Below are 22,882 nucleotides of genomic sequence, written 5' to 3'. Positions count from 1 at the left end.
ACAGTGTCTGATTTGTATTTACTATAATTACAATTTTGCAAAACAAAGACTTTTGAAATGCATTCATTAGTAACAATGACATCACTGATTAGCAGCCTAAGTGGTATGACATGTCTTAATAATGAACAATTTGTAATGCTTCCTATTTAGTGTTTCTATCAGTAACACACAGGCCTACTGTTATATGTTTTATAGTGTTCCTCAATCTAAAGGATGAATTGAGGATATTTTGGATGAAATCATATACATTGATATTGGTTGTAGACACTAGATGGCGATAGCGATACGCCAATATAAATCGACTCCAGCGTTCAAATAAGAGAAGAAGAGGAAAAAAGATAACAATAGGAATTTCAGGAGGGATTTTTTTTTCAGTTGAGCGTAACTTTTTCTTTTTACAATAAAAAGAACCACACAATCAGCTTATAGATAAACGTTCCCTACTGGAACAGAATGGGTATGTATTTCTGTTGGAAACATGCGTTTCATAGCGTGCCTGCTAATTCTGCCTTGCATAGATTGATACATAAACCACAGAGTTGTCCTAATAAAACCACTAGTGTGTGCACAACCTTCATCAAGTGAGGCTCAGAGTTAAATACACTAACCCTTTGTCCTAGACCACCCACACAGCATCCAGTGACCTTATAATAGCCCTAATGCTTGTCCCACAGAGGGTCCCATGATATCTGTCTCGTCTATGAGTCTCCTGGTACCCCCACTGCGGCTGATGTCGGCTCTGATCTGGGAAGTGGTCCGTCGGAGGAACGTCCGTCAATATGGGAGACTTGTTGAGTTTGTGTATCTGGTCACTGAAGCAATTCCGGATATTTTGACCGAAAGACAGACTCAACTTCTCATCCTGGCTTTAAGGGCAAAGGTAAGGGGATGGCACTGACTACTGGCGATGAAGTTCTACTTTATGTGGTTATAATATCGATTTCAGATATTTGATAATAAATATCAAGTTTCGATATCTAGGTTATTCTGATGAAGTTGAATTCGGAGCAGGCAGAAGATCTCAGCAGTGTTGAAGCACATCTGCAAAGACTCAGATCTTCTCCCAGTGAACAGGTGAAGCAAACTCTTTCCCTCCACCCCTGGATAGGGTTAGGTGACATATTATACCACCAGGTGTGAGTGTGATTATTTGTATAATATGTAGTCTTTAAGGAAAGCTGTGTGTCTGTGACTTTACAGGCCCCGGAGGCGAACTTTGCAAAGCTAGTTCAAAGGCTGATAGAGAACCCAGAGAGAAGAAAGCATTTCTACAAGGTATAAATCTGTACTTTATCTTATAATAGAGGCGTGTGTTAGTGCTAGTCTATTGCTGTTTTGTTTGTGTGTGTGTGTGCGTGTGTGTGTGTATGTGTGTACACGCATGTACAATGTTTGGTCCACTTTATTCCAAATGGCTGCATGCATATTAGTCAACTGTTGTGTGGATGCATGTGTGTGTACTGCACAACATTTTGTCCATTGTTTGCTCAATGCTATGTGTATCTCTGCTCTACGCTTATCTGGAGGTGTTGTTTGTTTTGGTTGCTGGCTTTATTACTGGTTACTATTAATGCACGCTAGTGATTTGTGTTCCCCTTTTCTGCCAGGACGTGTATCCTGTGGAGTTCGGCCCGGACTTTGACTCGGCGCTGGAGGTCCTGGTGTTCCGCTTCTTCACCAGACTGGAGGAGCGGACTCCAGTCCCTGACTTCAGACAGGTCGGAAATCCAGTCAACAACACGATAACTAGATATGATGTTGTAGTGCCTAGGGTGTTTGGCCTCAAGGGTACTGGGTTTGGACTCCTCATGCTGTCCCTCCGCCCTACCTGGTCCTTGATGACCTGTATCTGAATTCACTGGGAATGGCTTTGGATGAAAGAATCAGCTAAATGACCAAATGGTCATGGCATATAGTAGATCCGCTGTTGTGGCACATCTAGACAGTTGTGGGAGTTTGGGGATTTAGTCTAACTATTCAGTTGTTGTTTTTGTTTACTTAGGCTGCAGTGTGGATTAAAGATGCACCTTCAGGTCTAGCGGAGCACATGTATGAGGAAGAGGACCTCAAAGTTCTCCTTAAAAGCAAACTGTGTCATCAGAGATCAGCCAAGATGAGTACAAAAAGTATGTAATCACTTTTGGCTGAATTTATATGTATATATACGAAACATATGTTTATATACCAATATACCACTATTTGATCCTATGATCCAACCTTTCAAGCTGCCTTGATTTCCATTCAAGAATTACTACTTTGACGAAAATACACAACGCAGTCTATACGCACAGATTAGAAATAAGTTGAAATGTAACAATACTATTATTACTATTTATTATTTATTTGAATCCTCAGATTTAATGATCGCCCCTTAGTCGTGTTGTGAATTAATTAAGTATCTCACCCTCCACCCCTCCTGTCCAGCATCCCTGAATCCATCCGAACGGCATCTCCTCAGGACTCTCTCTCTCCCTCCCTCACCGAAACAGACGGACACATCCAACCACGGCCGCTTCAACACCGAGCAACAAATCTGCTCTGCCAACATCCAAGACACAAGTAAAACAGATACAGAAGTGCCGGCTGAAACCCGACGTGATCCTGAAGGTGTTTCTCCACCGGAGGCGGTGGCAAGCGCGGAACTCCGCAGCACGAGACTCCCCTCCGAAGAGGAAGCGCCAACCGTTTCCACGGCGAGTCCGTCCAATCGCGGCTCTTCCACGTCCGAGGGCCTCGTGGCTTCCAGCGATCTGATCGGTGCGCCTCGGCTGCGGGTCGCCCACAAGTGCGGCCAATGCCGGCGTTGCATCATCTACCGCTATGAGCTGCTAGAGCACCAGAGGCTGCACACCGGGGAGCACCCCTACAAGTGCTCCCAGTGTGGGAAGGCCTTCCGGAGGACCAGCGACCTCGCCACCCACCGGCGCACCCAGTGCACCAGGGCGGCCTACCTCTGCATCAAATGCGGCGCCGACTTCAAATCAATCCGGCAGCGGTTCAGGCACAAGTGCGCCAAGGAGAAGCCCCAAACATTTGGGTGTCCCCAGTGCGGGAAAACGTTCCAGAGGATGCGCCTGATGGAGAAGCACCAGCTCAAACACACCCAGGCCCGGTGCCTGCAGTGTGGCGAGGCATGCGCGGGGATGAGTGAGCTAAGAGCACACAAGGTCCGGGTCCACGCGAACACGCATATCTGCGAAAGCTGCGGCAAAGCCTTCAAGAGCAAGCACGAGCTGAAGGCCCACATGCGCTGCCACACTGGGGAGCGGCCCTTCCAGTGCACGTACTGCGGAAAACGATTCTCCACAAGCGGCTACCTGACCGTGCACGTGCGCATCCACACGGGAGAGAAGCCCTACCTGTGCACCGACTGCGGGAAGGCCTACATGTCGGCGGGCGAGCTGCAGAGCCACCAGCGCAGCCACACGGGAGAGAAGCCGTACGAGTGCGTGGTGTGCCCCCGGGCCTTCACCAACACGGGCAGCCTGAATCGGCACAAGCGCGTGCACACGGGAGAGCGACCCTTCCAGTGCACGTACTGTGGTAAACAATTCTCCATGCGCAGCAACCTGACCGTGCACGTGCGCATCCACACGGGGGTGAAGCCGTACTTGTGTGCCGACTGCGGGAAGGCCTTCGGGTCTGCGGGCGACCTGCAGGTCCACCGGCGCGTCCACACGGGAGAGAAGCCGTACAAGTGCGGGGTGTGCGCCCGGGCGTTCACCACCGCAAGCCAGCTGAAAGCGCACGAGCGCGTGCACACGGGAGAGCGGCCGTACGTGTGCCCGGTGTGCGGCAAGGGGTTCTCATCGAACGCCGACCTGAAGCAGCACACGCTCAACCACTCCGGGGTGCGGCCCTACGCCTGCCAGCGGTGCGCCAAGACGTACTTGTGCCTCAACCACCTGAAGAGGCACCTGACGACGCACTGCGTCGAGCGAACCGCTTGAGGCCGTTTAGTTTGGGTCGTTTCGCACGATGCCCTCGATTGCAACGGCGTTCTTGAGGTTGGGACGTGTTGCCCATGTGTACAGACCGGAGGATCCACACCAGACCACAGCCCTCAAAGTGCTCCAACTGTGGGATTGCCTTCCGCATCGAGGAACCAGCTGACTCGCCACAGGTCACATGTGGCAGCAGTTTTGAGACATCCCTGGAGAAGTTTAACCACCGGTGTCCTAAAGGTGTGGCACACCACTTCATTTAAATGGGGTAACATTTTTCCCACGTCCCTGAAGAAGTTCAGAGACCAGTGCTCCAGGCGGGACCAAAGCCACAACCACGGGCACTGCGGAAATAGCTTCCAAAGTTCGAGAGGCCTGACAACACACATGCCAGCACGCGCCCTGGGGTGCGTCTTCACGTGTGGCTCCTATGGCATGGGTTTCCCTGGGATTAATGGGCCTAAGTATCATCAGCAGGTTGACCGAAACAAACCTGAATCTCTGCCAGCCGAGTGCTGGGCGGGTAGTGACTTAGTGCCGGCCAGCGACTGAGAGCCGGTCAATGACTGAGAGCCACTACAGCACTACGCCGGCACGCTGTGTTCCAAGGCGTTAATGCGCAACCTTCACCTGAAGACACACGGGAAGACATGTATCTTCCAGTGTTGACTGGAAGTTCTTTGATTTTGTCTTTTGCTTGTGATTGTTTCTTGAAGCCTTCAATCAAGATTCCAATATGTTGGCAAACGGGCAATTTACGTACATAAACAAGACTTTATTATCGTGTAAATTAATGAATCCATCCCATAATGTTCCTGAATATTGGTATTATATGATTGTAAAGGGCAAATCATTAAATGTTTTATTTTTGTAATTTCTCAAAATACCTGTGTACTTTCCACCTTCATGTTTGTGGGAACATTTAATAAATAGAGATTTATTTGCAAAGTGTATTGCTTAAACTAATTTTCAAAGGAGGATTCATTGACATGTTTTCTACTGGACGATGACATAATTGAATCATAAACACCTGATTATAACTTTGCAACAAGGACGGTACAACGTCAAAACCTTCTGTGCCTTTCTCTTAAATTTGGTGATCTTTTTTTTGACGTTTAATTGAAAGAAAAATATATTTGCATTGTGTCAGTTATTTGCTCTTGAAACACGTGAATTTTCAAAACATTTTTAATAATTCCAGTCAGCTGTTTTCACAAAATAAACGATACGTTTGATTTGTTAGCTCGGGTTAGCTTGACGGATGCTGGATTCAATTTTAGTAGAGAGAACACGCTAGCGTCGCCCGGGCCGGGCGGTCCTGAGACGTAAAACGCTCCCACCACCCATATTACTGCGGGGAACGATGATGTCTATCGTTTCAGGAAGAAGTTGGCGCCTGAAGCCATAGCTCATGTTAGCTAGCTACCCATAATGCTAACGTGGTAATTGTTATTATTTGCCAATTTACATCAAGGAAAACACAAATGAACGAAATGGGTATGTATGGGATTGGGATACACGTGTCGTATGCCTTTCTACTGGATATATTCAGCGTCCAGGCTGGTCTTAAAGAGCAATTAGCCGAGACGGAATAGGCCTCGACTAATGTCTGGAACGAACGAATGGTTTAGCCAATAAAAGCATCCTAGATTGGAGTGGCCTTCCTCGTAACGCTATCTTAACACGTTGTCCTCCTATGCAGGAAGCGCTAGTTTGCAAGATTTGAACAGCCTAGTTTACGTTGTTGACAATGTCCGTGTTAAAACAACCGTTGCCTCTCTTTCAATATACGCATCAGTTGGACATAGCAACATAGATCCAAATGTATTGTAATCAAGTATACCATTAGTCGTATGGTCATCTGCATTCTCATTTAGCTATAGATTTCCCCGTCCATTGTCGCGATATCTCTAATACTATCCCGTCCTGCACCTCAGTATGCAGTGTTGACAGAACTGACCGCTCCTCCTGAGTTCTGGGCAGGGCGTTGGAAAGCTTGAATTCATGGAGTATGTTAAACACAGAATAGTGTGTAACTGTGACCGGTGGCGGGTGCCTTTCATTCTAAATCTAGAATGTAGAAACTGAACCAAATGCCCGATTAACTTATTTTGTGTACGCCAATAACACAAATGTGTTGTCACTAATGTTAGTGAGATTACCTACCATACCTGTAATACAAATATGACCATACTTTTGGGTTTTCATACCTTAAGCTACACAAAAACATTGGTCCTCCTTGCATTACAAAATTGTACAGATTATTTATATTGTATGTGCAGCCTTTTGTCATTCAAACAAATACCCTGTATACAATCATATGTACGTTGCATTTGATTGACCCGTGCTTCTTCTCTGTAGAATTCAGCGTCCCACTGTCCTCGCTAGGGCTTCTGGTTCCTCCGCTGCGGCTGATGTCTGCAGTGATGTGGGAGGTGGTCCGCCAGAGGAACGTAAAGCACTACCAGAAGCTGGAAGAGTTCGTATCCATGGTAACAGACGCGGTTCCCGAACTCATGAGCAAACGGGAAGGACGGCTGCTGTCTCTGGGCCTGAGAGCCAGGGTAAGGGAATCATATGACTGGGTACTCTTCTTTGGTTGTCAAGGCTGTATTTTACGTGAAATGATTTGCCAACATTTTTTTAACATATGAAATTGAGTAGAATTATGTGCATTTCGAACCAGCTGTGTGCAATAATTGTAAGAAAAGTGAAGAATTGTATTCAATACCCCTTTGTAAACCTAAAAGGCTGTTTGAAAAGAGTAAAGATGAATATGAACATTCACAAGTCAGGGAACCACCCTCTTCATATATACTTAAACCACACAGCTACTACAAGAAAACTATTGAACTAGCGTCACACAATATCCATAATCCAAACCTCCCTTCATAATTTCCTATGATCAACCTTTTTCTTCCAGACCACTCTGGAGCTGTTGCGTTCAGAGCACCCAGAAGATCTCAAGGCCGTGGAGATCCACCTTGACAGAATACGGTCTTCCTGCATAGAAGAGGTGAATAATTCTGCCTAGCTATGATTGCTGCTCTGGAAGCCAAGCAGAGATGACGCTTAAGTGGGTGCTAGTGGACGGGGTGCTACATAATTATGGTGGACACACACAGGCACACAGAGTATGAAAGGATCATTATTGTTGTTACGTGTTGTTAGGCGCAGGATAATTCTTTTGAAAGAAGTTTCCCCTTTTACTGCATTGTGAAGGTAACAGTCTTTTCTTCATTCAGATAAATGACAACATCATTGACGCACCAGAAGCGAACTTCATGAGGCTTGTACAAGGTCTCATCGAGGACAATGACGGAAGGGAACATTTTCTTAAGGTAACTTGAGGAAAAATATGCCCTTATTTTAACTTCAAGGTGACACATAATACCACCAGGTGTGAGTGTGATAAGCCCTTACAAGCCGTTTTGAAAATCGACCTCTTCTGACATCACAAGCAGGCGTGTCCAGCTAGAAATATGACGGCTAGATGAGGAATGTATGCTACAGTCCAGATAGGCTGGTAGACTGATCTATCCAGCATACATCTAGGTGGACACGCCCAATTGTGATGTCAGAAGATGCAGTTTTTCAAAACGGCTTGTAATTGCTAATCACACTCAAACCCGGTGGTATAATCTGTCACCTTTAATATTCATTAACTATGTCGGTGGAGGATCCTTTAACTAACTAAGATGCTCCTTGCTTAGCTTAACCATTCATATCCCATTAGACCCTTAGATATACTCTCTGCAGATAGGACCTTATGGCAGAGAACACAGTCTCCCCATTGCTGCATGTACCAAAATGTTAAGGCAGAGTTAATGTTGACCTCCATTGGCAGAACATCTTTCCGATGGAGTACGGCCCAGACTTTGACACAGCACTTGAGGCTCTGGTGTGTGAGTTCTTCATCAGACTGGAGGAGCTGCTTCCAGTCCCAGACTTCAAACAGGTATGACGCCATAGCATCACTGGTTGGGGGGGGGGGAAGTACTTGCCTACTTGACTCAAGCACTTTGTCTGTGGCAGTTTGTTACATTTTGAAAATAATGTTTATATGTGGACTTCTTAATGCGGAATTAAGAATTATCTAAATAAGACCAATGTTTCATACACATGTTTGGAAAAAGGATTGGAGGACTGGTAGGCTCTTATATCACCAACAGGCAGAGCGTGACAGTTTGACTTGACATGTTTAATGATTAATCAATATTCTTATGCGGTCCCACACAGACAGCCTCCTGGATAGGGGCTGAGCCGTCAGTACTAGAGGAGTACATGCAGTGTGTGTCAAACGGGGATGACCTCAAATTTCTTCTCCAGAGCAAACAGTGCCACGGGAAACTGGCCAAAAGTGGAATTGGTAGGCAAAAAAAACCACAGTCAATGAACATGATATTGGACAGATTTTAAAAAAGTGTCTCCTGATTGAATGCGCTGTATCTTCCCCAAACAGCTCAGTTTCATTCAGACGATCTCCTAGTTCCCTCCATGTCTCTGCCGCCCTCGCTGGAGGTCGCCATCACGTCCCACGCCAGTGATGACGAGAACAACGAGGTCCCCCAGATCGTGATGTTCGAGGAAGAGCTGACCACCAACTCCCACGTCGCCTCCACGTCCACCGACTTCCCCGACTCTCCCAAAGAGCAGGACGCCGCACCGTCCCCCCGGCGGAAGCAGCAGTCGGGAATGCACCAATGTCCCGAGTGCGACAAGTGTTTCAAGCACCACTCGGTCCTCGTCGAGCACCAGAGGGTGCACAGCGGACTGCAGCCCTATAACTGCTCCGAGTGCGGCAGGGCCTTCCGCACTGCCACCCTGCTGGCCGGCCACCGGTTGCGCAAGTGCAAGAACGCGGCCTACCTGTGCATTAAATGCGGGAACAGTTTTCCCACCTCCCTGGAGAAGTTCAGACACCAGTGCCCCAAACGAGGTCAGAGTTACGAGTGCGCTCACTGCGGGAAGAGCTTCCAAAAGTCCAGCAGCCTGAAGGAGCACCTGCTCACACACGTCCAGAGCCGCCTCTTCAAGTGCAGCCACTGCGGCGACGGCTTCCCCGGGATTGGAGAGCTGAAGTACCACCAGCAGGTGGACCACGACAAGCCTTATCAGTGCAAGCAGTGTGGGAAGAGTTTCATCTCCTCCAGGTGTCTGATTAAGCACCAGCAGCGCCACCAAGAGGCCGGCGAGATCCATGGCGGAAAATCCATCGGCGGAAGCAAGCACAGGAAAATCGGCACCTCTCACCGGAGCTCCTCTGGGTCATTGTCCTCCCGGAAGAATGCGGTAAAATCCGCCTACTCGCACGCACGGGTCACCCACAACTGTCCGCAGTGTGGGAGGAGCTTCAAGTATCGCTTTGAGTTCCTGGAGCACCAGCGTTTCCACACGGCGGTCAAGCCTTACAAGTGCTCTCAGTGTGGCAAAGCCTTCCGCACCGAGGCCCACCTCTCCGGCCACCGCAAGAGGAAGTGCAAAAACGCCTCTCACATCTGCACAAAGTGCGGCTGCCAGTTCAGGTCCCTTCATGAGCGCGTCAGGCACCAGTGCATGCAGGTGATGACCAAATATGAGTGTTCCCACTGCGGTAAGACCTTCAAGATGGCCCACCTTCTGAGGAACCACCAGATGAGTGAGCATCAGCTGCCCTACAGCCCCAACCACCGCTTCCGGTGCAGGTACTGCGACGTGACCTTCCCCGGCATCAGCGAACTCAAGTACCACCAGAGGGTCGACCACGACAAGCCGTATCAGTGTCAGGAGTGCGGCAAGAGCTTCCTCTCCGAGAAGTGCCTGTCCAACCACGAGCAGCGGCACAATGACGACCGACCCGAGAACTGCCCTGTCTGCCGCCGTGGCTTCAGGAACCGCTACGACCTCAAGCAGCACATGCGCACGCACACGGGCGAGCGCCCGTACCAGTGCACACACTGCTCCCAGTGCTTCTCCACGGCGGGGGGCCTGAAGAGCCACACCAGGGTGCACACGGGGGAAAAGCCGCACGTCTGCCCGGATTGCGGCAAGGCCTTCTCCCAGATGGGCGCCATGCGCACGCACCGGCTCACCCACACAGGGGAGCGACCGTTCAAGTGCGCCGTGTGCGGCAAAGGTTTCACCATGGCACACAAGGTCACGGTGCACATGCGCGTACACACAGGGGAGAAGCCGTACGTGTGCTCCCAGTGTGGGAAGGCCTTCTCGGATGGCAGTGTGCTAAAGCAGCACATGCTGAATCACTCTGGCGTCCGACCGTACCACTGCCAGATCTGTCCCAAGACCTACACCTGCCTGAACCACCTGAGGAGGCATCTCAAGAGCCACTCGAACCCCAACTGACTTTGTTAAATGTTAGCTGAGCATTTGTGAGACTGTGGTCTGTTAGACGGTTGGTCAAACCCAACTAGCTGGCTGAATGATGGCGGTGGGAAAATGAATGGCAATGAATGAGATGCCGACATATAAACACAGGCAAGGTCGTATGTCAGATTGTTTTGTGAGGTTGACTCGGACCAATGATATAACCACGTCGAGTGGATGCAGATTTCGACTATGGTTACTATTGCTCCTTGTGTTCCTCTTGTGGACTGAATTGGAACGTCAAAGGTATTTGGTCTAGGAATATACACTCAGAATCAAAGTGTTAGAAAGCCATTCTGTTTCTCATCACTTATCAGGGTTGTTTTTTTTATAACTGAATCATTCACAATTGCATTTAGAGGTCAAATGACGTGCTAACGATAATAGTCCTAATGATGTGTATTACTGGCTGCTGTCCATCAACAAGATGGTACTTCATACAGGTTCTGTATGAAGTGTGCATGTAGTTGTCTCCCACTACATCATAGGAGAAGTCAGTTAGGGTAATACATGCCAGTTAGGATAGAGCAACACTGGGTTCAGATGGACGGATGATAATTAAGAATGCAAGTTTTTCCCAAGTGAATCAATAAAGAATTAATCTTATTAATGTTATTTTTGCTTTGAAATCGATGAGAATAATACAAATATATTTTATGAAATACATTTGAGGATTTTGAATAGTAATTAACCGAAGTAACAAATGCGGAATGTTTATAGTACAAAACCATCAGTGGAATTGTTACTGGACTTTTTTGCCAGCTCTGTTTGATGGGTATGTGTATTCCCAAATAAATGTACTTTATCTTTGATATGTGTGTCAACAAACGTTTGTGGTTCTTAATTTTACCATATGTCGGAGAGTTTTATCCAATAATGACTTCACTGCTCCAGGGTTTAAATGCCTTGTTCTGTGAGCCAATAGGTTTTTGCTATTTTTTGGACCCTTGCACAAAAAAGTGAGCCAATGGCAACCACAAAAAATAAATAGGTTATAAATGAAGCAATGTTATACTTGGACGTAAAAATAAACCAAGCAATAACGTGTCTGCCAATAACGCGTGGATCGTGGCCTACTCATACTAAAAATGTTTGATTAATGCTTACATTTTCCAGTTTACTTGTTAAATACATCCAAGTATTACAATCACATAGCTAGGTTTAATGCTTGCTTTCAGACACGTATCTACGTACAAAAACTTGATTCGTCCTAGGCCTAAGTTGTCGAACCAAAGCGTAATGAAATTAGAGAAAATACCAAACAGTAATTTGGATCAGATCCTGAGGGTGTGAGGTCGAGGACGGTTTCTTGCAATATTAATGTTTGTACAACCATATCGGTTAGGATTCAGCCTCGCTATCTAAACATGGGGAAATGGTGTCGCTAGGGGGCGCTGTTTGACTCGGTATGTTTTCACAGAGTAAGTTTGGGTGTGGCAAAAGAAAAGCCAAGAGGTTGTGGAGTTGATCTTACGTTTTAGCCTATACATTAGTTTTGTTCCATTTTCTATAATTCAATGGACAATTGACCAATTCATATAAAATAATGAATTGTTAAAGATGTTTCTTCCGTTTAATGACCCCTAAGATAAGCTATGTTAAAATATTGCAAGAGGAGTGGTTGTCTATTAAGCACAGACTAAACAACACCCTTGCTATCTCTACGTTGTATCTAAAGTACCATAGTGCTGATTGCTGCAGAGAAATATCGGCATGCCATAAAAGGAGAGTTTCCTTTGCACTGCTGTGCGAAGGAATGTCCGTAGAAGATGCTATCTTTCATTTTCTATCAGCCTGCAGAATGGTCCAGGAGCCAATCTCTGCGAGACACTATCCACAGGAAATGTATCCCAGCCCATGTGCTGTTGTTAGCTTTGACCGTCAATATTTGGTACCCCAAAGACAAAACCTCAAGCTTGATTATCCTTTGGCGCTGTGCAGAGTCATCATGCCTACACGCCTACTTGAGCATGGGAAACATTTCCCCATGTGCACATTTCCCCACTGTTCTCCATCCTCCAACCGCTGGCGCTGCGGTCATGTTTCATGTTTCGTTTAGGAAGACCAGCAGTTATTAACCAAAACCTTATTTAGTCCTCTTTCCCACGGACCTTATTACTTTCAAGTTCAACGTTTAATAACTGTTTTTAGGCGATAAATAGTGATAATCTCAAAGAGGTATGGATGTGTGAACTATATACGGCACAAAGCCACCCACTAATACCAACAATATAATATATGCACTAGACTTTGGTATAGGCCTACGGGTCGAACACCTTTATGGAGAATGCCCATATATTAGGCAGACAGTAAATTACAGCAGAAACGGTGACATTGAAGGGGGCAGAATGCTGTTTCAAAACCGAATTACCACCCCCACCCACCCACACGCACGCACGCACACACACACACACACACACACACACACACACACACACACACACACACACACACACACACACACACACACACACACCAACAGCTGCCAGGAACCAAGCAGATTTACAGTCTGCTAATGAAGTTAGATCACTAGCATATGTCTCTCTCTCTCTCTCTCTCTCTCTCTCTCTCTCTCTCTCTCTCGTATTCATGACTTGTTCTTTGTAAAACAGTGACCTCAGTGGAAAATGTGATTCCAGGCCAGACCCTTTCCTACCGTCTTTTTTACAGTCCAGTCCCCCCCGCCCCCGCCCCCAGTTGAACACCTGCCAAATGTATGCAACAAACTTAACGACACGCCTATCGCTTTCAGCGCCTCTCTGCCGCGCCACGGCGCCACCCATGTTCAGCCCCATATAACTTTCCATGCCGCGTCCAGCGAGTACCTATGAGATCAATGAGCGAAACGCCGCTAGATGGCACTGTGTCTCCTTCGTGGCCCGTCAAAAGCCATAGTTGTTTGAACTCAGCCATCGGCCAAGAACATTCATGGCCCATGCAAACCACCTCTCTCTCTCCCTCTCCTCGGTCTCGCTTTTATGTTCAGCTGTTTGTGTCTGGACACTGAAGTGTACCAGGTGCGATCAATCTCCCCCCCCCCTTCCAATAAGATCTAGGAGGGAGAAGAAGTTTACAGAAAGAAAGAAAGAAAGAAAGAAAGAAAGAAAGAAAGAAAGAAAGAAAGAAAGAAAGAAAGAAAGAAAGAAAGAAAGGGCAGAATGTGTGTCATCTGTTAATAATCACGTTGAACAGTGCTGTAGTGTGCGTCGAATTATTAAATGTCTTCTAGAGTTTATGTTCTGTTAACGTATAACGAGAGCGAATGGAATAGCGAAAAGAACAGCAGTTCTAAGTTTATTTTCAATATCTCATGCTCATTGATTTATTCGAATGTCCCTCTATGCATTATAGAGGGACATAATGAAGAAAACCTTTAGCAATACATGTCCTTATGAATACAATAAAAACGAAAGATACGGTTGAGAAGCAGATAATGTGTGTGTGGATGTATCTGCATGTGTGTGTGTGTGTGTGTGTGTGTGTGTGTGTGTGTGTGCGTGCCTGCGTGCGTGCGTGTGCGTGTGTGTGTGCGTGTGTTTGTATGTGTATATTTCGTGTGCATGTTTTTGCACCAACTTTTTCTTGAGCGGATGCGCGTGCTAGCTCATCCCTAGCAGTACGCGCGTGAGCTCCTCCTCCCCAACCAGGCTTTCTCCGCTCCACTCCTGCGCGCTACTGATTTCGTTCTCAGGCAAGCGGCAGCGAACTGGATCACCCAAAGTTCGCCAAATTCGCGTAGAGGTGTCTGGTTTGGTCGGAAAGGTTTGGTGCGTTAGTGGGGTTGGGTTTGTCAGTTTATTTCGCGGTTCCATCATGGAGGCTCGCGGGGTTCTCCTTCTGCTGGCGTGCGTCTTTGCTGGGGCGCGAGCGCAGCCCAAACAACTCAAATTTTCGGGTAAGTAGCTCACAAGTAAGACCATTTTCCTTGTATGCTCTCGTTGCTGTGTAAAAAGTGGAGGCTTTATCGATTATTTTGTGGTAACGCGAGTTTTGCTATTCGCGGTAGCCTATAAATTGTTCAGCTGCCTAGACTCTATCCAGATGTTGCGTCTCTAGGACACTGTAGGACGATGCGGCCTTGAACCAGAAGCCTACCTGCGCCAGATGCTAAGACTGTTGACTTTAGATGGTCATGTCTATGTTCATTCCTACCCTCATATCATGTCATTTGAATAGGCTGTAACACAGTGGTTTTCCCACTACATGAGTTGTCCTGTGATTGACAGCTTTAAAAAGCTTGTTAAAAAATACATAAAGAGTATAGGGTCAGGCCTTTACATTTAAGTTTGTTATTTCCTATCCAACATTTTCTATTACCTGGAGGGTGGGGCATGAAGCAGGCCCGCGCAGCCAAACACTGTAGGCTAGAGAGAGATGCTAGAATACTTGCTATTACACCTTTCACGTAATTTCTTTACTGATTAACTATTTATTGGTTCACTCTAACCAACGTTAAGCATATCAATCAACGATTAAACAACAAAGCAAGCAAGATGAGTTTCCCTCCTTAATGCAGGGCCACAAATGGCGTCACCTAGGCCAACAGGTTGACATAAGGATGCAAGGATGAATGGATGAACAACGTATGACTGATACCAGTAGATTTATTTATTTCTCTATTTAAGGTGATGTTTGTGTTAAGTTGACGGTGTTTAGTCTATCAGTGGATGGGGGAAACCATGATCCATATAACAAAACTCTTTACTCATCTTGAGATGTTTTTGTTTGGTGTTACCCATGGCAACGGATGCAAGGATTTATAAGTCATCTTTCTATTTATAGTGCATTGGTGAAACCAATCCTAACTGAGTTGCCTGCCTGTTCTTTTATTGATGTTTTGTTGTGCTTTCTTTCCAGATTGTCCTGTTGATTTGTTCTTTGTCCTGGACACATCGGAGAGTGTGGCCTTGAGACAGAAACCCCCCAACTTCTACATCGACCAGATCAAAGACTTCACCAAGAAGTTTGTGGATGAACTCAAAGAAACGTAAGATATTCACTTCCTGAACTTAAACCCAATGGTCACACCAGCTCATAATAGGGTTTAAGTCATTAGACAAATTGGACAAATCAGATTTTGTATCAGGCACATTTGCCATATCTTCATCGGGTTAATTTTGACAATCTCTTGTATTTTACAGCAGAATGAGAGATATAAAAAGCGTCATGTCTATTAACTAGTGAGACCAAGCCTTATGGTTCATACCATTAACTGTCTTGGACTGTGAAAGAAAAGACCTGGAAAAAGTGAGGGTGTTATAACCTCACCATGTTACCATGTAGCTACTAAGGCCTGGAGCAAGTGTTAGAGTCCCACCCTCATCCTGTTAGCATGTAGCTACCAAGGCCTGGACAAAGTGTTGGGTGTTACAACCTCATCCTTTTTGCATGTAGCTACCAAGGCCTCGAACAAGTGCTAGAGTTACAACCTCATCCTATTAGCATGTAGCTACCAAGGCCTGGCCCAAGTGTTAGAGTTACAATGATCCTACTAGCATGCAGCTACCAAGGCCTGTGCGGTTCCATTGTAATTTTTCAATGAAAAACTCATTTTCAACTCTAAACTCATTGCGCCCCCTAAAGGCACAACGCTGTCCTACATCTGACTCCGCTCCACATTTATCTAAATGACATTTCCTGTTGTCTCCTTTGGGTCCGTGCAGGCGCCACCCATGTGACCGCTACCTGACGTGGAACTCAGGCGCGCTGCACTACAGTGACGAGATCATCCTGGTGAAGGGGCTGACGGACATCGCCACGAATAAGAAGGCGCTGAAGGACGAGATAGACACCATCAAATACATCGGGAAGGGAACGCACACCGACTGCGCCATCAAGAGCGGCCTGGCCGAGCTGCTGGTCGGGTAAGGCTGGGCACACAGGACGGCACCTGTGCCATGCTCGTACATACACACTCACTCACACACACACAGTCGCACGCATGCACTGACTCACTCACTCGCTCAATCACAGTCTACCACAAATGTACACGTGCTCACACACACACACACACACACACACACATTCATGCACTCGCTCACTCACTCGCAAATACACACACACTCATTCACTCACTCAGTCACACACACTCTTACACACACACACACAACCACAAACACACTCACACAACAACTCATGTTCACGTCATGCCCAATTGAGCAAGCAAGTACGCATTGCTATGTTTAAGATGGCTCATGATAATTGTGTGTCTGTGTGTGTTTGTTTTCATGTATCTATGTCTATGTGTGTGTGCGTGTGTGTGTGTGCGTGTGCGTGCATGCGTGCGTGCTTGCGTGCGTGCGTGCGTGCGTGCGTGCGTGCGTGCGTGTGTGCGTGTGTGTGTGTGTGTCCTGGGTGCAGCGGCTCCTACTACAATGAGAACAAGTACATCGTGGTGATCACGGACGGCCACCCCATCACCGGGTACAAGGAGCCGTGCGGCGGCGTGCAGGAGGCCGCAAATGAGGCCCGCAACCACGGGGTCAAGGTGTTCGCCGTCGCCATTACACCTGACCAGGAGGTAGAGAACACACACACACACACACACACACACACACACACACACACACACACACAAAGACCTTCTGTGGTCCTCTCTCTCTCTTTCCCTCTCTCTCTCTCTCTCAAACACACAAAAACAACAATTCTCCCTCTAATGTAAATACGCCTGAACACACGCTAGCTAGCTGTCATTTACACACTAACACATCAGACTCACAATCTATATTCAAACATGTGACAATGACTTGCATGCAATGTCACCTTTGGATCATATATATTCCTGTATAATATATACAATTATATCAAATAATACAAAATATAACTCACAATCACAATCATGACTTAAGAGAAGCTAATAAGCTTTTTGAAAATGATTGTTTTTTTCTTTTGCACAAGCAGCATGCTTATCCTCCAGAATATGTGGACTGCTTATAGTTTTCACTTATCAGAAATACATTTGACAAAATACATAATTTAAGGGCTAACAGCCAGCGAGTTGCATAGAGCAAACAGCTGCACCACCAAACATGGATAGACGTGTTAGTATTTAGCTTACAAAGTGAATACATAGGGATTATAGTGTTAGATAAACATTTTCTAGGGTCTGTTGCCAGGAGACAAAAAAAGAAAGGTCCCTCAAATCCGATCTTGCACAGGAGCCTACTCTGGCTACAGTGAGACTGAACTCAATGACTCATCCTGATTCAAAGTTTAAAAAACATAAATTCTATCTTTATTGTTTTACGCTATGCATAATTGACCTTGCAAGGCAGCTGGTGAGGGCACTATCACGCGAGAGTCCATCTTTCCAGGCTTCAAGTGATGTGCTTATGTACGAACCACAGTGGTTCGGACCAATCAGCATCCTATAAGGATGTCCATGTTCTATGTGATAAGTGATGTCGCCTGCCAAGTATTCTTTTGAAGTGCCTGCACTTATCCAAACAGTTTCCAAGGACATCCTCCCAGATGTTTTTGTGCAACAAACTATCTGGCACCTCAGATTAATATCAGCTCTTTGTATAAACATTAAGCCATCCTATGATCCTAAACCTAAGCCTGAATTAAGTTACTTTACTTTGGAAGTGAAAAGTGTCTGTGAAACTGTTTATATGTATGACTGTGTTTTTTGTTGCTAGGATACCAGACTGTCAGTCATCGCCACGGACCAGAGCTACAGACAGAACTTCACGGCCGCTGATGAATCCAGGTCGACCAAGATGGGGACCATCCGCACCATAATCGATATGATTGTATGTCCCCTCGCTCTCTCTCTTCTCTGGTCTCCTCCTCCCTTCCTCTCTCTCTTCCCTCTCTCCTCTGCTCTCCTCCTCCCTTCCTCTCTCTCTCCTCTCTTATCCTCCTACCTTCCTCTCCTTCTTCCCTCTCTTCTGTTATCCTTCTCCTGTCCTCTTCTTCCTCCCTCTCTCCTCTGTTCTCCTCATCTCGTCCTCTTCCTCTTCTATTCTTCTCATCCTCCTTTCTCTCTCTTGTTCCTTTCTCTTCTCTTGTCTTTAGTTCCTCATTCCCCCTCCTCTTCCTATTCTCTGCTCTCCTGTACTTTTATTTATCTTTGTTGTTTTTCGAACCCATCTTGTTTTGACATTGAATAAATGTCATCCCACACTAATCTTCTCTCTCTTCTCTTCCTTTCCAGACAAATGAGACCAAGGATGTGGTAGGTCAATCTAAAGGCCATTGAGGCAGCAACTGTGATTATTGGCAGTGCACTCACTTTTGACATCAATTTTTTCTCTTAACCACAATATCAATTTTCTTTTGTTAACTTTTTCCTAATCTCTTTGTTTTCAGTGTTGCTCCTTTGACTGCAATGTAAGTATCCCCATGTTTCCAGTCGACTCTTTCATTTAAAATTTGTATTGCATTGAGTTTGTTACTAAATGTTGTTTTCAATAGAACTGAAGTGAATAAACTGAAATGAATTTCAATGAATTTGGATTTTAATTATAATCATAATTTTGACTTTGAATTCAGTTGTATTCAATTGAATTGACTTTACATTTCATTGAATTTTCACACAATGTGTTTACTCTGCAGGCTCCAGGAGGTCCCAAGGGAGGTGATGGAGATATCGGCTCCAACGTGAGATGTTATAACCTCTACGATCATTATCAACCCATGATATAAGTCCGCGACTATTGGGGGGTGTCAATCTAAACCTAAATGTTCCTCTCTGGTTCCTCCAGGGAGAGACCGGCAGACCTGGGATGCCCGGAGAGAAGGGAGACATCGGAGCCGTGGTAGGTCATCGTCAACAGCAAGCAAAAACATTGATACACAGAAACACAAGCAGACACACTCAAACACAGAAACGCACCAGACACTCAAACCCAGATGCGCAAACAAACACATTCAGACACAGATACGCAAACAAATACATCCAAACACAGGTGCGCAAAAAAAAATGCATCCAAACACACGTACCCAAATAAAACGCATCCAAAAACTGGTACACAAATAAAAACACATCCAAGCACAGGTACAGTAACTAACACATCAAAAGACAGATACGGACACAAACACACCCAAACACAGATACGCAAACAAACTCACCCAAAACAGATAGACAAAAAAATACCCAACAAAGATATGTAAAAACCGACCAACCCAAACACAGATATGCAACAAAACCAAAACTAAGAAAAACAATCAAACACAACCACACATAGTGAGTACCATTTGAGAAGAAACATTTGAGAAAAATTTGTATGAATTGGGATGATTGGTGACTCTCCCTCAATCATACATCTACTTTAATGTCCCCAGCGTAGTAGCATACCACTATAGATGGTAATTGATGATTTATTTATGTTTGTGTTCTTGTTGTGCTTCAGGGCAACGTTGGAGATCCAGGTCCCATCGGTTACCCCGGGATGAAGGTACAATAAGGGCTCAATACACAGGTCCAACCTCAACATCAAAATGGTTTACCCACCACATCCAATCAGAGGAGCCTTGAGGGAATCATGGGCCACCAATGGCAACAATGGCGTTGTCATTCGTTACTGAAGAGATCAAGTATTGCATCGATAATGGCTGTCATTTCAAACGATTCGTAATGATCTTGTATTAAAATGATCCTAACTGTTTTTCTTCTGTTTTTAGGGTGACAGAGGCGGCAGAGGCCACAAGGTAGTAACCTGAACACCATATTTTGTGACATCATCGTTCACTACTACCATTGATTAGACATGGTTGGACCCGACTGACCAATCAAACTCTTTGTTTTCCTTCAGGGTGAAAGGGGACACAAAGGCTACAAGGTAAGCCGTTCATAGCAGGTCATAGTCTGATTTGATTTATTGACCTCTCCCATTGTCCTTTTTTACTCACAAATCTGTTCTTTCTTCCTTCAGGGTGACAAAGGATTGAGGGGAACGGACGGAGTGGATGGACGGAAGGTGCGTTGCACATCCTATCGTCGTGTGGTCTTACCTGCATTATTTGGCATTTCATTTTTCTAAGTATGTTTTGACGTTTGAAGTTTGTGACATCATTTCTTCCCTCCTGGCCAATAGGGGGAAAGCGGTTTTCCAGGTCTCTCCGGCTGTAAAGGATCTCCTGGAGCCGATGTGAGTTCACCCCTCTTTAATCAAGCACTTCACCTTTGAACCCCACCCCCCAAGCCTTCCCCTTGGTCTCAGGCCCCCAAAGTCATGACATCACAAATCCCTAGAGATCACCGCCAGATGGAAGCCATTTTGTGGCAACATGTTTTGGCTCGCTGTCCTCGCCTTGTTCTCTATGTGTTCAACGCCTCTGAATATAAGCAGCACAAATCACGAAGAGGAACCGTTACGCAATCATTTACCATCATTATCATTTAAGGCCCCAGTATACATTCTCATGGTCACCATCTTCTTCCATTCCCTCTTCCTCTCCTTTGACTTTTTTAGTTCCTTGTTCCCAGGACACCTGTCGTCCTTTATATATCCCTGCTCCTCCCCCATCCCAGCCTTTCACTCAGTTGTTTACAGATAAGCCATTAGCTGTAAGGACATGTTTAACACAGTCCCTGGACCAGATCTAGCCCTGCATCTAGAGACCTGAGGCTGAAGGGGGCCAGGGGATGCTAAGCTAAGCCACTTGGGTCCTAAATCATAATGTTTACATTCTCCGTTGACACACTGTTTAAAGGAAGGCATCCATAGCCATGCTGTAAATACACACACCCAAACACTCATATACACACACACACCCACACACAAACACACACACAGGAGTGAACGAGTGAGAGTTTGGCTATCAGCTGCTTCTGATCATGTAGGTGAGATACTGTGTCTGGTTCTCGTCTCTCAGGGCCTGCAGGGTGGACCAGGTCCTAAAGGAGACCCCGGCGCCTATGGACTCAAGGGAGCTAAGGTAAGCTGTATCAAACACACCCACGCCATTCTGGCTGGGACAGTAGTGGTCAGGAAACTTGTGTGGCTGTTCCCGTCCTGACGTGATGTCGTTTTGTCTCGTCGTTCCAGGGAGATCTAGGAAATGATGGCGAGCCTGGAAGAACTGGGAGCTACGGCCCCCTGGGATCCAAGGTAGGGCCATGTAGAGACATGGATTATTATTAGAACGTCATCATTTTTATTTTTACATTGATCTGCGGATATTATAGGGGAACCATCGGGCTAGGCTAGCCTCTATAAGACGAGGAGGTGGCCTCCCTTTAAGTTTATATACATTGCTATATGTTAACACAGACACTTGTTAATGTCTATGAAATAGTATGTATTTTCAAGTATCTATTGTATCTATACAATATGCTAATATAGGGACGTCCAATAAGTTAGCAGACAAAGATACATGATATTGGGATCTATGTTGCCATGCAGGACACACCTGAGTGTGTGTGGTGATGGCTGGTTCAACCTGTGCAGGTGTGCAGAGTTCGGTCGACTCTAACTGGCTGTGTAACTGCATGACCTGAACTAGCATAACCGGGCGGACTGCGGGGAAAGTGGGAGGAGTTTTGGAAGTCTACAGTCAGAGTCTTCTCATACAACAGAAAATTACGGGCTGACCGGCCTTTTATATTTATAGAATATAGTTAGTTATAAGGTGTTTTCTATTGATAACTATTGAAAAAATTATCGATCATCATTGACTACAGATATGTATGTAGGTTATTTTAGGCTAAGAGCTATTAAATGTCACACATTGCTACTTTAGTATATGAACATGAATCAAATATATACAATACTATATGTTCATTTAGACATATGATTTATACAGTATGTATGCAATGTTTAACATTTGTTTGATGTACCATAAGTCTGATTGGTGTGAAACCCTGTCTGCTGGTAGGGTGACCGAGGTCCTCGAGGAGCCAATGGGGACAAGGGAGAGCGTGGCGATGATGTAAGCGATTCTACGCCGATGGCGTTACGCTTCAGATCCAGATATGTCAAGAGATGTCCAGTTCGTCCCCTGTTGCGCTCAACTAATCTGAGTGTGTGTGCGTGTGTGTGTGTGTGTGTGTGTGTGTATTGCAGGGCGCCCCAGGACCCGATGGACCCCGCGGAGAGAGAGTGCGTTCATCATCACATCATTATCAGTGATCATTGTTTCTGACCTGATGAACATGAGTGTGTTTATAGTGATGTGTGTGTGGACTAAAGAAGTGCTTACATCGCCACTCCACTGCAGGGCCAGCCCGGGGAGAAGGGCGAGCAAGGTTCCCGTGGAAACAGAGGTACCAGAGGAGACCTGGTGAGTCATGATTAAGAGATGGGGGCAGGGAGAGCAGGGGTGAAAATTGAGTAAGGGATGATAAACTGCTGACATTATTACAAAATGAGCCCAGACGGGGTGAAACAAGGCCATGATGCGAAACGGCTACTTACTAAAGATTACATTTTTGATGACCAAATATAGCTGTTTTCGCTAAAGAAGGCTGTTCTATGGGAAAGTTGGAAACAGCGTCTATTGCTATTCAGGAATAACAGTTATTCAGGAATCACCGACTGCTGAATTCCATGGTTGACCAATCAGAATCAGGACAGATAAAGAGTTGTCCCCAAAGTAGATGTTGTTGAACCCACACCCTCTGGGAGCTG

At 45.9% G+C, this 22,882-nt stretch overlaps 3 protein-coding genes across 3 annotated transcripts in view; all 3 read left to right on the top strand.

Moving 5' to 3' along the window:
- The first annotated feature begins 347 nt into the window (after positions 1-347).
- LOC307085476 (uncharacterized protein) lies at positions 348-4,840 on the top strand. Its single transcript, XM_079750288.1, has 7 exons — positions 348-457; positions 675-880; positions 982-1,074; positions 1,201-1,275; positions 1,608-1,718; positions 2,003-2,126; positions 2,425-4,840. Exons 1-7 carry the CDS (start codon positions 454-456, stop codon positions 3,948-3,950), a joined length of 2,139 nt encoding a protein of 712 aa, XP_079606414.1. The 5' UTR covers positions 348-453; the 3' UTR covers positions 3,951-4,840.
- Positions 4,841-5,318: 478 nt separating this feature from the next.
- Positions 5,319-11,010, top strand: LOC307085479 (uncharacterized protein). Its single transcript, XM_079750292.1, has 7 exons — positions 5,319-5,441; positions 6,306-6,508; positions 6,868-6,960; positions 7,190-7,285; positions 7,792-7,902; positions 8,184-8,313; positions 8,407-11,010. Exons 1-7 carry the CDS (start codon positions 5,429-5,431, stop codon positions 10,284-10,286), a joined length of 2,526 nt encoding a protein of 841 aa, XP_079606418.1. The 5' UTR covers positions 5,319-5,428; the 3' UTR covers positions 10,287-11,010.
- A 2,927-nt stretch (positions 11,011-13,937) lies between these two features.
- The window catches only part of col6a1 (collagen, type VI, alpha 1), a 27,035-nt gene continuing 18,090 nt past the window's right edge, over positions 13,938-22,882 (top strand). Inside the window, exons 1-19 of the mRNA XM_079750712.1 lie at positions 13,938-14,202; positions 15,165-15,294; positions 15,971-16,171; positions 16,668-16,827; positions 17,948-18,061; positions 18,466-18,486; positions 18,621-18,641; positions 18,867-18,911; positions 19,016-19,069; positions 19,664-19,708; positions 19,935-19,961; positions 20,066-20,092; positions 20,186-20,230; positions 20,348-20,401; positions 21,129-21,191; positions 21,302-21,364; positions 22,131-22,184; positions 22,319-22,354; positions 22,473-22,535. Coding sequence (XP_079606838.1) covers positions 14,121-14,202; positions 15,165-15,294; positions 15,971-16,171; positions 16,668-16,827; positions 17,948-18,061; positions 18,466-18,486; positions 18,621-18,641; positions 18,867-18,911; positions 19,016-19,069; positions 19,664-19,708; positions 19,935-19,961; positions 20,066-20,092; positions 20,186-20,230; positions 20,348-20,401; positions 21,129-21,191; positions 21,302-21,364; positions 22,131-22,184; positions 22,319-22,354; positions 22,473-22,535 — 1,305 coding nt within the window. The 5' untranslated portion in view covers positions 13,938-14,120. The remainder of the gene's footprint in view (positions 14,203-15,164; positions 15,295-15,970; positions 16,172-16,667; positions 16,828-17,947; positions 18,062-18,465; positions 18,487-18,620; positions 18,642-18,866; positions 18,912-19,015; positions 19,070-19,663; positions 19,709-19,934; positions 19,962-20,065; positions 20,093-20,185; positions 20,231-20,347; positions 20,402-21,128; positions 21,192-21,301; positions 21,365-22,130; positions 22,185-22,318; positions 22,355-22,472; positions 22,536-22,882) is intronic.

This window comes from Pollachius pollachius (assembly GCF_949987615.1).
Source record: "Pollachius pollachius genome assembly, chromosome: 14".
In the NCBI taxonomy this organism is placed as follows: domain Eukaryota; kingdom Metazoa; phylum Chordata; class Actinopteri; order Gadiformes; family Gadidae; genus Pollachius; species Pollachius pollachius.
This window is presented reverse-complemented; position numbering and strand designations above follow the sequence as displayed.

Excerpts from the sequence above, each read along its gene's own strand:
- LOC307085476 (XM_079750288.1), top strand. Across the intron at positions 881-981 it reads TCCTGGCTTTAAGGGCAAAG|GTTATTCTGATGAAGTTGAA; the intron begins GTAAGGGGATGG and ends TTCGATATCTAG. Across the intron at positions 1,276-1,607 it reads GAAGAAAGCATTTCTACAAG|GACGTGTATCCTGTGGAGTT; the intron begins GTATAAATCTGT and ends CTTTTCTGCCAG.
- LOC307085479 (XM_079750292.1), top strand. Across the intron at positions 6,509-6,867 it reads CTCTGGGCCTGAGAGCCAGG|ACCACTCTGGAGCTGTTGCG; the intron begins GTAAGGGAATCA and ends TTTTTCTTCCAG. Across the intron at positions 7,903-8,183 it reads CAGTCCCAGACTTCAAACAG|ACAGCCTCCTGGATAGGGGC; the intron begins GTATGACGCCAT and ends GGTCCCACACAG.